This window comes from Mus caroli, chromosome 5 (genome assembly GCF_900094665.2).
Source record: "Mus caroli chromosome 5, CAROLI_EIJ_v1.1, whole genome shotgun sequence".
Taxonomy (NCBI): Eukaryota; Metazoa; Chordata; class Mammalia; order Rodentia; family Muridae; genus Mus; species Mus caroli.
Window position 1 is genome coordinate 131,035,919 of NC_034574.1, and position 12,500 is coordinate 131,048,418.

General features: G+C 40.3%; 1 protein-coding gene across 3 annotated transcripts in view; it reads left to right on the forward strand.

The window, feature by feature from the left end:
- Nucleotides 1-12,500, forward strand: part of Stag3 (stromal antigen 3) — a 32,862-nt gene that overhangs the window by 7,288 nt on the left and 13,074 nt on the right. For all 3 annotated transcript variants that reach the window (XM_021161886.1, XM_021161888.1, XM_021161887.2), the window contains exons 5-21: nucleotides 2,172-2,268; nucleotides 3,206-3,282; nucleotides 3,709-3,913; nucleotides 4,331-4,482; nucleotides 7,687-7,760; nucleotides 8,554-8,677; nucleotides 9,177-9,275; nucleotides 9,474-9,553; nucleotides 9,810-9,917; nucleotides 10,115-10,229; nucleotides 10,353-10,458; nucleotides 10,649-10,752; nucleotides 10,972-11,064; nucleotides 11,180-11,269; nucleotides 11,496-11,696; nucleotides 11,797-11,867; nucleotides 11,967-12,054. In XM_021161886.1, coding sequence (XP_021017545.1) covers nucleotides 2,172-2,268; nucleotides 3,206-3,282; nucleotides 3,709-3,913; nucleotides 4,331-4,482; nucleotides 7,687-7,760; nucleotides 8,554-8,677; nucleotides 9,177-9,275; nucleotides 9,474-9,553; nucleotides 9,810-9,917; nucleotides 10,115-10,229; nucleotides 10,353-10,458; nucleotides 10,649-10,752; nucleotides 10,972-11,064; nucleotides 11,180-11,269; nucleotides 11,496-11,696; nucleotides 11,797-11,867; nucleotides 11,967-12,054 — 1,884 coding nt within the window. The remainder of the gene's footprint in view (nucleotides 1-2,171; nucleotides 2,269-3,205; nucleotides 3,283-3,708; nucleotides 3,914-4,330; nucleotides 4,483-7,686; nucleotides 7,761-8,553; nucleotides 8,678-9,176; nucleotides 9,276-9,473; nucleotides 9,554-9,809; nucleotides 9,918-10,114; nucleotides 10,230-10,352; nucleotides 10,459-10,648; nucleotides 10,753-10,971; nucleotides 11,065-11,179; nucleotides 11,270-11,495; nucleotides 11,697-11,796; nucleotides 11,868-11,966; nucleotides 12,055-12,500) is intronic.

Here is a 12,500-nt window from a genome sequence, read left to right on the forward strand (position 1 = left end):
TTGCAGATCCCTTTAGCTCCTTGGGTACTTTCTCTAGCTCTTCCATTGGGAGCCCTGTGATCCATCCAATAGCTGACTGTGAGCATCCACTTCTGTGTTTGCTAGGCCCCGGCATAGTCTCACAAATGACAGCTATATCTGGGTCCTTTCAGCAAAATCTTGATAGTGTATGCAATGATGTCAGCGTTTGGAAGCTGATTATGGGATGGATCCCCGGATATCAGTCTCTAGATGGTCCATCCTTTTGTCACAGCCCCAAAATTTGTCTTTGTAACTCCTTCCATGAAAATACAGAATTTTATAATGGCTCTATATATCAGTGTTTCCCTAGCATAGTATCCGCTAGCCATATGTGCATTGAGCTCTTAAAATGTACCTTATACAACTAAGGATTTTCATTTTAAGTTTAATAGTCCTGCTTAACTCAAGGCCAGTGTACTTGTTTTCATAGTTCTCATTTGTAAATGTTAAATGTATGGTCTTTGTAATTGATTCTTTTTTATTATTTTAAAGATTTTCTTGTTTTTGTGTTTTGATGTCCTATAGGCCTTTAAATGGTAAAGTTTCCTTTTTAATTTGTCATGCTAGAGAGAGCCACGAGCTGCCTGGATCTTAGAATTGATGTCTTTCAATATATATGAAAGAGTCTTTTAAGATACTGCCCTTTCTTCATTTTATTATATTATAATTCAGTTAGATCTTAGGCCGTTTCAGTCTCTTCATAGATCTCTTAAACACTTCTTTGACTTCCATCTGTCAGCCATTCTGAGTTGCATTTTGGACATTTCATTGATTGATCTTGCCATCTGTTCTTCTGTGTCCAGTTACCTGTAACCTATCCAGTGAAGTTTTTGTTTTCATTAGATTTAAAAAAAATTTTGTTTGTTTGTTTGTTTGTTTTCGAGACAAGGTTTCTTTGTGTCCCTGGCTGTCCTGGAACTCACTCTGTAGACCAGGCTGGTCTCGAACTCAGAGATCCTCCCAAATTTCATGTGTATGAGCGCCTATGCCAGCTTGTAATGCCCTGAAAAGCCAGAAGAGGGCACTGTGTCCTCTGGATCTGGAGTTACAGGTGTTTGTGAGCCACTGTATGGTTCTAGGAACCAAACTCAAGTCCTGTGTAAGAGCAGCAAGTGCTCTCCACTACTAAGCCATATGCTGTAAACCTTTACATTTTATTTATTTCTCATTTCTACAATGCTAGCACATTTTAAAATTTTACTGCATTCTACTTTTATTTGGGTTATTTCTTTAACCATGAAACCATTTTATAATTGGTGATACCTTCAGTCTTATAAGTGAATGCTTATAATTGCCTTTTTTAATAATTATTACTTTCAGTGCCTTCTTTCCTCATATGTTTTTACTAGGTTTTTATTATGACACACTCATTTTCTTCAAAGCTCTGTGTTGGAACTCTTTGGTGAGAGATAAATCTACATTTTTTTCCTAACATGGGAACACTTTCGAATACTTTTTGCTGTTGTTGTTTTGCGGCAGAGTATCTTGTACCCCATACTGACTTAAAACTCACTATGAACCTGAGGATGACCTTGAACTCTTGTTCCTCCTGCCTCCACCTCCTAATACTGCAGTTAGAGCTGTTCACCACCATCCTTGCTAAGACTCACTTTAAAATAAGCTCTCTACCTGAGATTATTCTGGTCATATAGGTAGAAAGAATCTGGGCTGCAAATCCAGTCCTAAGGATTAAGTATGGTTATAATTCTTGAGAGTGAATTCACTTTTTCTTACCAACTACACTATAATGTACATTCTCCTTTTGCTCCCAGTGGTCCCGTAGATTCATTTCCCATTCTTTGTTTTCATAAGAATACAGCTCTGCAGGACCCACTTTATTTGGTGGCCTTCTCTTGGGCTTCTTCTTGGAATGCTTACCTTAGGCTTTTGTTTCCTAGGCTGTGCATTCTATATAGCCGTCTTGTTTAGTAAAACCCTTTCATCAAAAGTCAGCTTCCTACTTCCTAGAATTGCTACCATCTCATTTTTTACCTACCCATGTTTCTACCTTCCATTCTAGTTCAGCAATATGTTTAAAAAGATGTTTGTAATTTTTATGAGAAATTTGTGTATTTCATTTGAGAAGATGAAATACAATATTATGTTGTGTCATATTGTTGGAATTGAAATCATCTACACATTTCTCCTAGTCTTTGGTGGATGAGTGGCTAGAAAACTACAAGCAAGATGAAAATGCAGGATTCTTGGAGCTCATTAATTTTTTCATCCGAGCCTGTGGATGTAAAAGTGAGGAAACTCCCCACTCCTTCCTGATTCTTCCCACCCTTCCTGTTCCCACCCTTCCTGTTCCCACCCTTCCTGTTTAAAACTCGGCTTCTGGTTATGAGTATGCTTGAATTTGTCTACAAAAAAAAAGGTAAAGCGTGAAGAGCTGGAGTATTTAAGTACACTTTGATGCTTACATATTGAATAATAACTTAGTAGGGAACTTTGATGATTTTGAGGCACAACGTTTTGGTGGGAAAAAAATCTGTCTTGATAACAATAGGCACAGATTTAGAACTGGACTATCATACCTTTGGAGGCTTTTATTTCATTTTATTTTTTGAGAGGTTTCACTATCTCAGACTGGCCTTGATCCTGAAGCAGTCCTCTTGCCTCATGCAATTTTCTGAATACTGGGATTATAGGTATGCACTTGAAATCCAGTGCTTTTTTAGTTTTTGTATATGGGGTAAATCTATTACTTGTTTCTATGTATCATCTATTTCACCTATCTTTTCCTCAGCCTTCTGAGTGCTGGAATTTCAGGGGTGCACAAAACATTGAGTGCCTTTTAGTTTTTGCAGATGAGATAGTCCATTAATCTTATTCCTCAGCTATCTGATCTTTGGAGCCCCCAACTCCACTTACCAGGGTTTAGTTTATTGGGCCAGGGATGTTAAATTGTTTTACAAGAATTCATCATCTGGCCTAGTTTTGTTTTCTTTTTCAGTTTGGGGGTATTTTTTGAACCATAGTCTTTCACTACATAATTCCTTTGCATTTTTCAGAAGTTATTTCATAGCAGTTGTACAAATGAATGACAGCCTATAACTAAAAAGGATTCAAATTGCGTGATTGCTCCTTCTAAGCTCTTTCCAATATTTCCTCTGATTCATCCTCAAATGTATCTGTGTCCTATTACTTTCCTTTTATATCTCTTATCTCCTTCAATTTCTAGGCACTGTGACTCCTGAGATGTTCAAGACAATGTCCAATTCAGAGATCATCCAACACCTAACGGAAGAGTTTAATGAGGTGGAGGAAGCTCATGCTCTTCTTAGTCTGAATTTAAAACACATGGCTCATTACCCCTTTATTTCTGATTCTTTTTTTTTTTTTTTGAGACAGGGTTTCTNTGTGTAGCCCTGGCTGTCCTGGAACTCACTCTGTAGACCAGGTTGGCCTCGAACTCAGAAATCCGCCTGCCTCTGCCTCCCAAGTGCTGGGATTAAAGGCACGCCCGGCTTCTGATTCTTGGAAATAGTTTTTATAAGAAAGATCTCAGCCTCTTTGAATATAGAAAAGACTTACAGAAATTAGCTGACAGGCCTTGGGGTTGAGGGATAATGTGAAATGAAGTATATAGAGTATATTTTCATTATGCTGTTGAATTTTGACTTCTAATCCCTGGACTTTCATGGACCTAGTAATTTTCTTATCCTTTTCATAAACCATTTTTAGGACTCGGGGGACTATCCCCTGACAGCTCCAGGTCCATCCTGGAAGAAGTTCCAGGGAAGCTTCTGTGAGTTTGTGAAGACCTTCGTCTATCAGTGCCAGTACAGTCTCCTCTATGATGGCTTTCCTATGGATGACCTTATCTCCCTGCTCATTGGCCTCTCAGATTCCCAGGTCCGAGCCTTTCGTCATACTAGTACCCTGGCTGGTGAGCACTCACACAACTCAGTTGGTTGTCCTGAAATTAGTGGGGCTTTGCTGTACGTATCTTCTGGGTTTTCTTTCCTACTTGCATCAATGTTATTGTACCTTGTTGCTTTTATTCTAGACCCACTCCCCTGCTTTTCACCAGTTGGTATACATAGGAAAGGGGAGACAACAGTATTTATTGATTCCCAGTTTTTCTATCTTCCCAGAGCATACTTCTGGCAATAAACTGGCACATAAAATAAGGCCTGAAAAGTTGCTGAGGAGGCACATTCTAGGACAGAAAACTTTAGGACTTCAGAGTCACCCTGCTTATTTATTTATTTGTTTATTTATTTTTTATCCTTTTCCTGTCGCTTTTGCACTCATGCTCTCCTCTGACTTCAACAATGACTTTCTTGTTTCCTCTGACTCAAAGCCATGAAGCTAATGACTTCTCTGGTAAAAGTTGCACTCCAGTTGAGTCTGCACAAAGACAACAATCAACGTCAGTATGAGGCTGAACGAAACAAGGGGCCAGAGCAGAGAGCACCGGAACGACTGGAGAGTCTGCTGGAGAAACGAAAAGAGGTGAGGAAGATTCCTGGCCCCTTCCGTCCTCTCCCAACTTCCATCTTCTGCTGTGTAGACCTAATCAGGTTCCATCACTTCTCTCAGTAAGCGCAGGTCTCAAGCAGCCCTTCAGATAAAGAATAATAGGGATAGCAACAGTGTTCCTGCACTCATCTATTAGAAGTCATGTGTGTTCCTTTGTTTTGGGGACAGTGGCTTACAGATGTTTAATTTGGAGTGAAGTTAGAGTTTTCCTTTATTTCACTTTCATTCACCTTCCATTGGTCTGTAAGCATTATCAATGTTTAAATGTTACACTGGCATGCTAAGTTGTTTGAATTTCATGTTAAATGTACAGTGCTGAAAAACAAATGATAAGGGAGGCCATGTTATTGGGCAACAGAAAGAGCACACATCTTTGAGTCACCCCTGGATATGAACTTTGTCTGGTAGTTGTTACTGTAGAGGACCTTATGTAACTTCTAAACTTCAGTTTCCTTTTCTTTAAAAAGAGAGATAATTCTCAGATGGATAAGGAGGGGAGGATCTGAAGTCAAGAACTATTGCCAATACATATTGTACGAAAACTTTTAAAAATAAAAAAAAATTAAAGGAGCAGTTTTACCTTTCAGTCCATTTAAATGGAACAATGAGTTAATTGGCTACCTAGCCATACAAGTTTTGTTTTGTCTTCCTTGTGTAGGCTTTTTATCACTCTGACAGATAGCTGAGAGAGACAGTTTAAAGGAGGAAAGGTTTTATTGTGGCTCATGGTTTCAGAGGTTTCAGTAAATATTCAGGTAGTTCTGTGGCTTTGTGCCTATGGTGAGGCTAACTATTATAGCACAGAGGTTCTGCTGCAATTGGGTGACTCATCTCATAGTAGACAGAGGAGAGACGGGGTCTGGGAACAAGCTATTTTCTTCCAAGACATGACTCCAACTAGGCCAAACCTCCTTGTAGTCCATTTAGCTATGAACTCATCTATGGATTAATCCATTGATGAAATTAGAACCCTTGGGATCCAGCCACCTTTTAAAGGTCCATTAGGAGATGGTGGCCTGCCCCCCTTCTCCCTCCCTCCCTCCCCCTCCCTCCCTCTCTCTCTCTTGCTTTCTCTCTATGTATGTATATATATGTGTGTGTGTGTGTGTGTGTGTGTGTGTACACCTTTGGAGGAGAAATTTTTAGATTCAAACTGTAATACCTTTAGTGGAATAAGCCCTGGGAAAATCTTTTAGACTCATTAAACTTTAAATAGTAATGTTTAACTAGTCCTCGTTAAAAATAATTGTTTCTCTGCTATAACAGAAGGAAATATTTGTCACTGTGTGCATGTCTCTTACTTGCTCACTTCTTCTCTTTTTCTATGGCACTGAAAATTGGATCCAAGACCTTACACCTGCCAAGTAGGCACCTTTACTGAGCTGTATCAGCCTGAGAGGCAAACTTTGTTATTCCATTGTCATTTGCTGTTTTCCATTATCAGGGTGATGTTAAAGGCCTACACATAGTAATAGAACTATCTAGGATTTTAAATTATGTGTTAGAGACCCTCATTATATCTGCAGATTTACTTTCTGCAGTTTCATTTTCTCACTGTCAGCAAAGGTTCAGAAACCTCCAAAGTAGCTGGTCATGGTGGCATATGTCTATAATCCTAGTACTTAGGAGACAGGATCTCTGTGAGTTTGAGTTCAACTTGCTCTATGTAGTGAGTTCTAGGCCAGCCAGGGCTGAATAATGAGGTCTTGTGTCAAAAAAAAAAAAGTCACCCTCCACCAACAAAACAACAAAGTATAATTCAGTGACTATTTTGAGAGGGAAGGTATGTGTGTGAGAAAGATCTAAGTTCACATAACATTATTTTTGTCACTATAATTTACAAACTAGTTTCTGATAGATGCCACACATATAAATAGATAATACAGGTTGGTTCACATCCTTAATCTAAAAATTTGAATTCTGAAATGCTCTGTTAAACTTTTTGAGCATCAATATGACACACAAAAAATTTATAATTTGGTGTACATTTCCAATTTGGGTTTAGAAATTGTGTTCCCACTGAGTAAAGCTTGTACAAATATTCTAAAATCTAAAAAATTAGAATCTGAAACACTGCTGGTCCCAAGAATTTCATATAAGGATACTTTTAACCTGCATGATATTTGATACCATCTCTATAAAAAGGGAGAAATGTACTAGTGTGATTCTTTTTTCTTATTTTTCTGGACTCTCCATCAGTTGTCATTCTCCCACTTTAGTCTCCCTACCATACTGTTTCCTTCTGTTCATTTTTGAATGTGTATCATGCCTTTAGTCTGCTTCTCTGAAATATACTTCCAGTACATCTTATTACAGTGGTCTTTTCTCAGTTTCTGGTTCTGATGATATTTTAAATGTGAAAAACTAAAGATATTATAGAACACATCTATAATGAATACCATATTCACAGTGTATTCCATAACAATGAATATTTCATTGTATTTGCTTATCTGATAGCTTATAGTAAGCTGTGGGCATAGTAGTTCTTCAACCTTAAATATTTAAGTATAACCTCTTAAAAGTAACACAGTTTTATTACATGTTAACATTTTTTATGCCGCCAAATGTCATGATTCTTTAATAATTGCTAGTTAATCCATACTTAACATTCCCCATTCGGAATTCAAGAAAGGCTATTTGATGATAGTATTTCTGGAACCTCTTTTAATGTTCTCTTCCTCAAATAAATACATTTAATAGGTTTTTAGATTTCATTTTCCTAATTAACAGTAGTCAAAAACACAACTGTGAGTTAGGTATGAATAGAGTAACCCCAATCAGAAGGGACATTTTAAAAAGATTTGCATGTATTCATGTGTGTGTATGTGTACAAAGTGCCCAGAAGAGAAAGTTAGATCTGGAGCTGGAGTGATAGGTATTTTTGAACCACCTGACATGAGTGCTGAAAACGGAGCTGTGTTCCCTGGAAAAGCAGTATGTGCTTTTAATTTCTGAGTCATCTCTCCAGTCCCCAGGAACATTAGGTTTTACTAACACAAAGCAACTGTTGTAGTGTTAAACTGTATTGCTTCTGGAGTTAGAAGGGAATATTGATTGCCTGAGCGTTTACACTGTTTCTGAATAAACAGGAACTAGGTAGAAGCTGTACTTTCTATATCTGTGACAGTATGCTGTTGAGATACAAGAGGGATAGTCTGACTTTGTTCCTTCTTCCAGTTCCAAGAGAATCAAGAGGACATAGAGGGGATGATGAATGCCATCTTCAGAGGTGTCTTTGTCCATCGGTACAGGTAAGTCACTCACAGGCTCTTACTGAAGCCATTGTCCTTGGTATAGCATGGGAAATGACAAGGTCCTTGCTGAGTTATTTGGTTAGCTTCAGGACTATTGCAGCTGGAATGAAAACTGACAGATATATTGAATTAGTTAAGATCTGGTTTATCCCTACCTACAAAGGACCTTGTGAATTTTTCTGGGAAAGAAAACCAGAGATCAAGATATCACTGAGAATTCTCCTTCTCTTGACCTTGTCCAAGTCCTGGCCCTGCCTCCTGTTTTTCTAGAGTTGGAGACTTGAGCAGACATGGGCAGAGACCTGAAAGGTGGTCTGGCTCAGCAAGCCTTTTCATAGCCAAGTCTGTGTTTTCACTATGCTAAGGGTCAGGGAGTTTCATAGTGTTTGAAGAACTGGTAGAGTTAAGTCTTATCTGTTTTAGAAATAATAGTATTTGTAGTAGTGTTTTACTTTTGTCTAGATTTCAACTTTTGATTCTCTATAACTTTAATCATTTCTTGAAGTAGAATTGAAAAATAACACATTTTAGCTAACAGTTAAGTGAGTTTTTAAAATTGGCTTTTAAAGGAATATAAAGGATGAAGATGTTTAAAGTTAAACTAGCTCATATGCTGGTTATAGAAAGAAGATTTAATTTCATATATCTTATGTATTTACTTTGGAATGAAGAAATGAAAGGCTGGGTACCTGGTGTTTAGTCACAAACAACTTCATTGAGAGGGCTGTGTGGTAGGCCAAAAAGTAACCTTTGAGAGAAGGTAATCTGCCAGTGTGTCTCTCTGTCTAAGGGATATCCTTCCTGAGATCCGTGCTATCTGCATTGAGGAGCTTGGGTATTGGATGCAAAGCTACAGCACCTCCTTTCTTAATGACAGCTACCTAAAGTACATCGGCTGGACCCTGCATGATAAGGTGCGGTTAAGTCAGCCTCCTCCTCTTCCCTGTCACCCACTTCTTCTAACCTATCCCGAAATAATTTACCTTTTCTTGCTCTGCCACTCAAATGTTTAACACATTGAGCAATTATCTCTCAATCCAGGTATTGAATCTTGAGATTACTTCAGTGCTAGGGAGTGTAAGATAAAGCAGAAAGGGGAAAACATTCAGCAGTCAGAATACCTTTGAAACCTCGTATGTTATAGAAGAAGGGATCTCTTCTAAACAGCAAGTTGATGATGGTAACACAAGGGCCAGAGTCATCCAAAGGGATTCCTTTCATTATGATTGTCTAGTTCTTCTATGAGCCTTTGTGTTTTCAGTGAGAAGGTAGCTTTTTACTATTTTTTACATTCTAAGAGTCCTCGGTGTAGAAATCACCCATGCCCAGAATGTAGAACAGTGAGGAGCACTTGGAGTCTGTGATGACCATTTGTCAGTCACGTTTCTCTTCTCCTATTTCCTTCATCAACAGCACAAGGAAGTTCGCCTAAAGTGTGTGAAGGCTCTGGCAGGGCTGTACAGCAGCCAGGAGCTGAGCTTACGGATGGAGCTCTTTACAAATCGCTTCAAGGTAAGATGAGACGCCATTTCCAGGTTTTGCTCTTTGCTTTGTTTCCCATTTTCCTATCACAGGTCTTTCCACCTGGCAGACTGATAGCTTTTCTGGATATAGCTCCCACTTCCTCTGTGTTAGGAATTTCAAATCTCAGGGAGACTGTGGTGTTTGGGAATGGGTGCAGTGAGAGATTGGATAATGTTCTTTGCATAGGACCGGATGGTTTCCATGGTCATGGACAGAGAGTGTGAAGTAGCAGTGGAGGCCATCAGATTGCTGACCCTTATTCTGAAGTGAGTTGTGGGAAGTGGGGAGGCAGCCTAACAGACTTGCTAGGAGGGTCAAACAGATTAGAAGACAAAGGGCATTCCTGAGTTGTAGGTTAGAGGGGGACTTCCCTATTTTTAACTCTCTGTACTCCTCTCTCTGACTCTTAAAACATTTTCTTTGAGTCATATCCTTATAGGTATTGCCTTGTTTTGTTATATACCTTGCTGTGTGAGAAGATTAATGCCCCCCCCCCCACCCTTTCTCCTTTTTTCTTGGCAGGAACATGGAGGGAGTGCTGACTAGTGCAGACTGTGAGAAAATTTACTCCATTGTATACATTTCTAATCGTGCTATGGCCTCTTCTGCAGGGGAATTTGTGTATTGGAAGTAAGTGGTGTATGTATTTGTCACACTGTCCTCTCATTTTCTCTCTCTGTCACCTCTCCACCTACAGACTTATCAAAATTATTGAAGTCTCTCTTGTTCCCTTTTCTCTCTTAATCTTACGGGAGTTCCTTGGCTCTTTACTTGTTCTCTTGTCCTTACTTCTTCCCATGCTGCTCTTTCCACCTATACCATCCTAGGATCTTCCATCCTGAATGTGGGGCAAAAGCAGTGAGTGATAGAGAGCGACGCCGGAGTCCACAAGCCCAGAAAACTTTCATTTATCTTTTACTGGCCTTCTTTATGGAGAGTGAGGTAATATAGGAAGTAGAGGACAAGATGGGCAACGGGTAGGAGGATCCTGCTTATCAACAGCCACTTGCTGGAACAATTTGATGTGACATTGGTGGATAACTTACTGGGAACTTTCTTTCACAGCATCACAACCATGCTGCTTACTTAGTAGACAGCTTGTGGGACTGTGCAGGGTCTTACCTGAAGGACTGGGAGAGTCTGACAAACCTGTTGCTGCAGAAAGACCAGAGTGCGTATCAGTCACATGGTAGCTGGGGTTGTGTATCTTTGCACCTTCTTGTGTGAAACTGAGTGGTTTGGGCTTTTGGTTTTTTTTTTTTTTTCATTTTTATTTATTTTTTTAATTTTAACTTTTGGCTGAGGGAGATGGAGGGTGGTTAATTTGTGATGTTTTATTTTTGATCTTCTTTCTATCCCAGATCTGGGTGATATGCAAGAGAGAATGCTGATAGAAATCCTTGTGTCTAGTGCCCGGCAAGCTGCAGAGGGTCACCCACCAGTGGGGCGCATCACTGGAAAGAAGGTGAGCTTGAACAGTGGGTTAGTAGGTTAGTATTATTAGAGCCAGATGGTTATTGGCTGTCTTTATTTCTATATTCTGGGTTAGGGCCCTCCATCTTTCCTTCTAAGAGTCCTATCTCCATATAAAAGACATCTGAAGGGAGCAGAAGTGTGTGCAGATACACCAACCTTCTGTACCCAGTGTTTCTTCACAGTTTTCCACCCTAATGACTAATCTCAGAGTCTGACCGCCAAAGAACGCAAGCTTCAAGCCTATGATAAGGTGAAGCTGGCTGAGCACCTCATCCCCCTCTTGCCCCAGCTCCTTGCCAAGGTAAGAGCTTCTTGTACAACTAGAGCATAAATGGGTAAGGGACCAACCCCAAGGCAGGATGAGGAAAGGATTCACTTCCTGTCCCTGAATTAACAGGACACTCTTTCCACTGTAGTTCTCAGCAGATGCAGAGAATGTTGCTCCCTTGCTCCAGCTGCTCAGTTACTTTGACCTCAGCATATATTGCACTCAGCGCTTGGAGAAGGTGAGTAGGTAGCAAGACCATTTCCTAGACCTTGCTGCTCCCCTGCTTAGGTTAAGGATTCTTCTAGTATCTGGTTAATTTGTTTGTTTTTCACAAGGCCCATGGTTTATGAAGAACATATAATGCCATACTTTTAAATATATCTTATCTTTAATAAACACCACTGTTTTCATCCTCCTGTGTCACTCTTCAGCCTATAGCCCACCATACCTTGTCTCCTTTTTAGCACTTGGAGCTGCTTCTGCAACAACTCCAGGAGGTGGTGGTGAAGCATGTAGAGCCTGAGGTGCTTGAGGCAGCAGCCCATGCCCTCTATCTGCTCTGCAAACCAGAGTTCACCTTCTTCAGCAGAGTGGACTTTGCCAGAAGCCAATTAGTAGATTTTCTGACTGATAGATTCCAGCAGGAGCTTGATGACCTAATACAGGTGGTGCTAAATGGCAGGGCACCTCAGGGAGGGTGAGAGAGGGCTGGAGTTAAAGATAAATTCTTGAGAAACTCTTGCTGTGAGCTTATTTGTTCTTTAGTCATCCTTCCTAGATGAGGATGAGGTATACAGCCTGACAGCCACCCTGAAGCGTCTCTCTGCCTTTTACAAGTGAGCAGCTGTCCTGCCACCTTCCCTTTGTCCTAGTGCTGATGGAGTTGATTACCTTGGATGTGTCCTAACATAGTGTTTCCTTCTCTCTCTTTAAAGTGCTCATGACCTGACCCGATGGGAGATCTCTGAACCATGTTGTCGACTCCTCCGGAAGGCTGTAGACACAGGAGAAGTTCCTCACCAGGCAGGTGATAGGCTGGACACGCACAGGCAGGGCAGGTGCCTGTCAGAATCTCTGTTCTGCAGGCCACCTTGCCCAGGCAGTCTCAGTCCTCGGGTGTGTAGTGGACATAGGGAGGAAGGTCAGGTGGGGTTATTACTTCTGTTGTTCTCTGAGGTGCACGGGGGGCTTCTGGGGTTCCTGGGAGCCAAGGAGAATGTTGAGGAATTCTAAGAGACTGAATAAACCAGAAAGATATGACATTTCTGTCTAGGTTAGAAACCTCTGGATATCACCCAAAATAATCCTTTCTTTTCTATTAGAAAGGAATTTTTCCCCCGGTCTCATCTTCTCTCGTATTTGGGACAAGATTTGTTTGTTTTTTGACACAGGGTTTCTTTATGTAACCCTGTCAGTCCTGAAACTTACTTGTTGACCAGGCTGGTGTCAGACTTACAGAGATCTTCCTG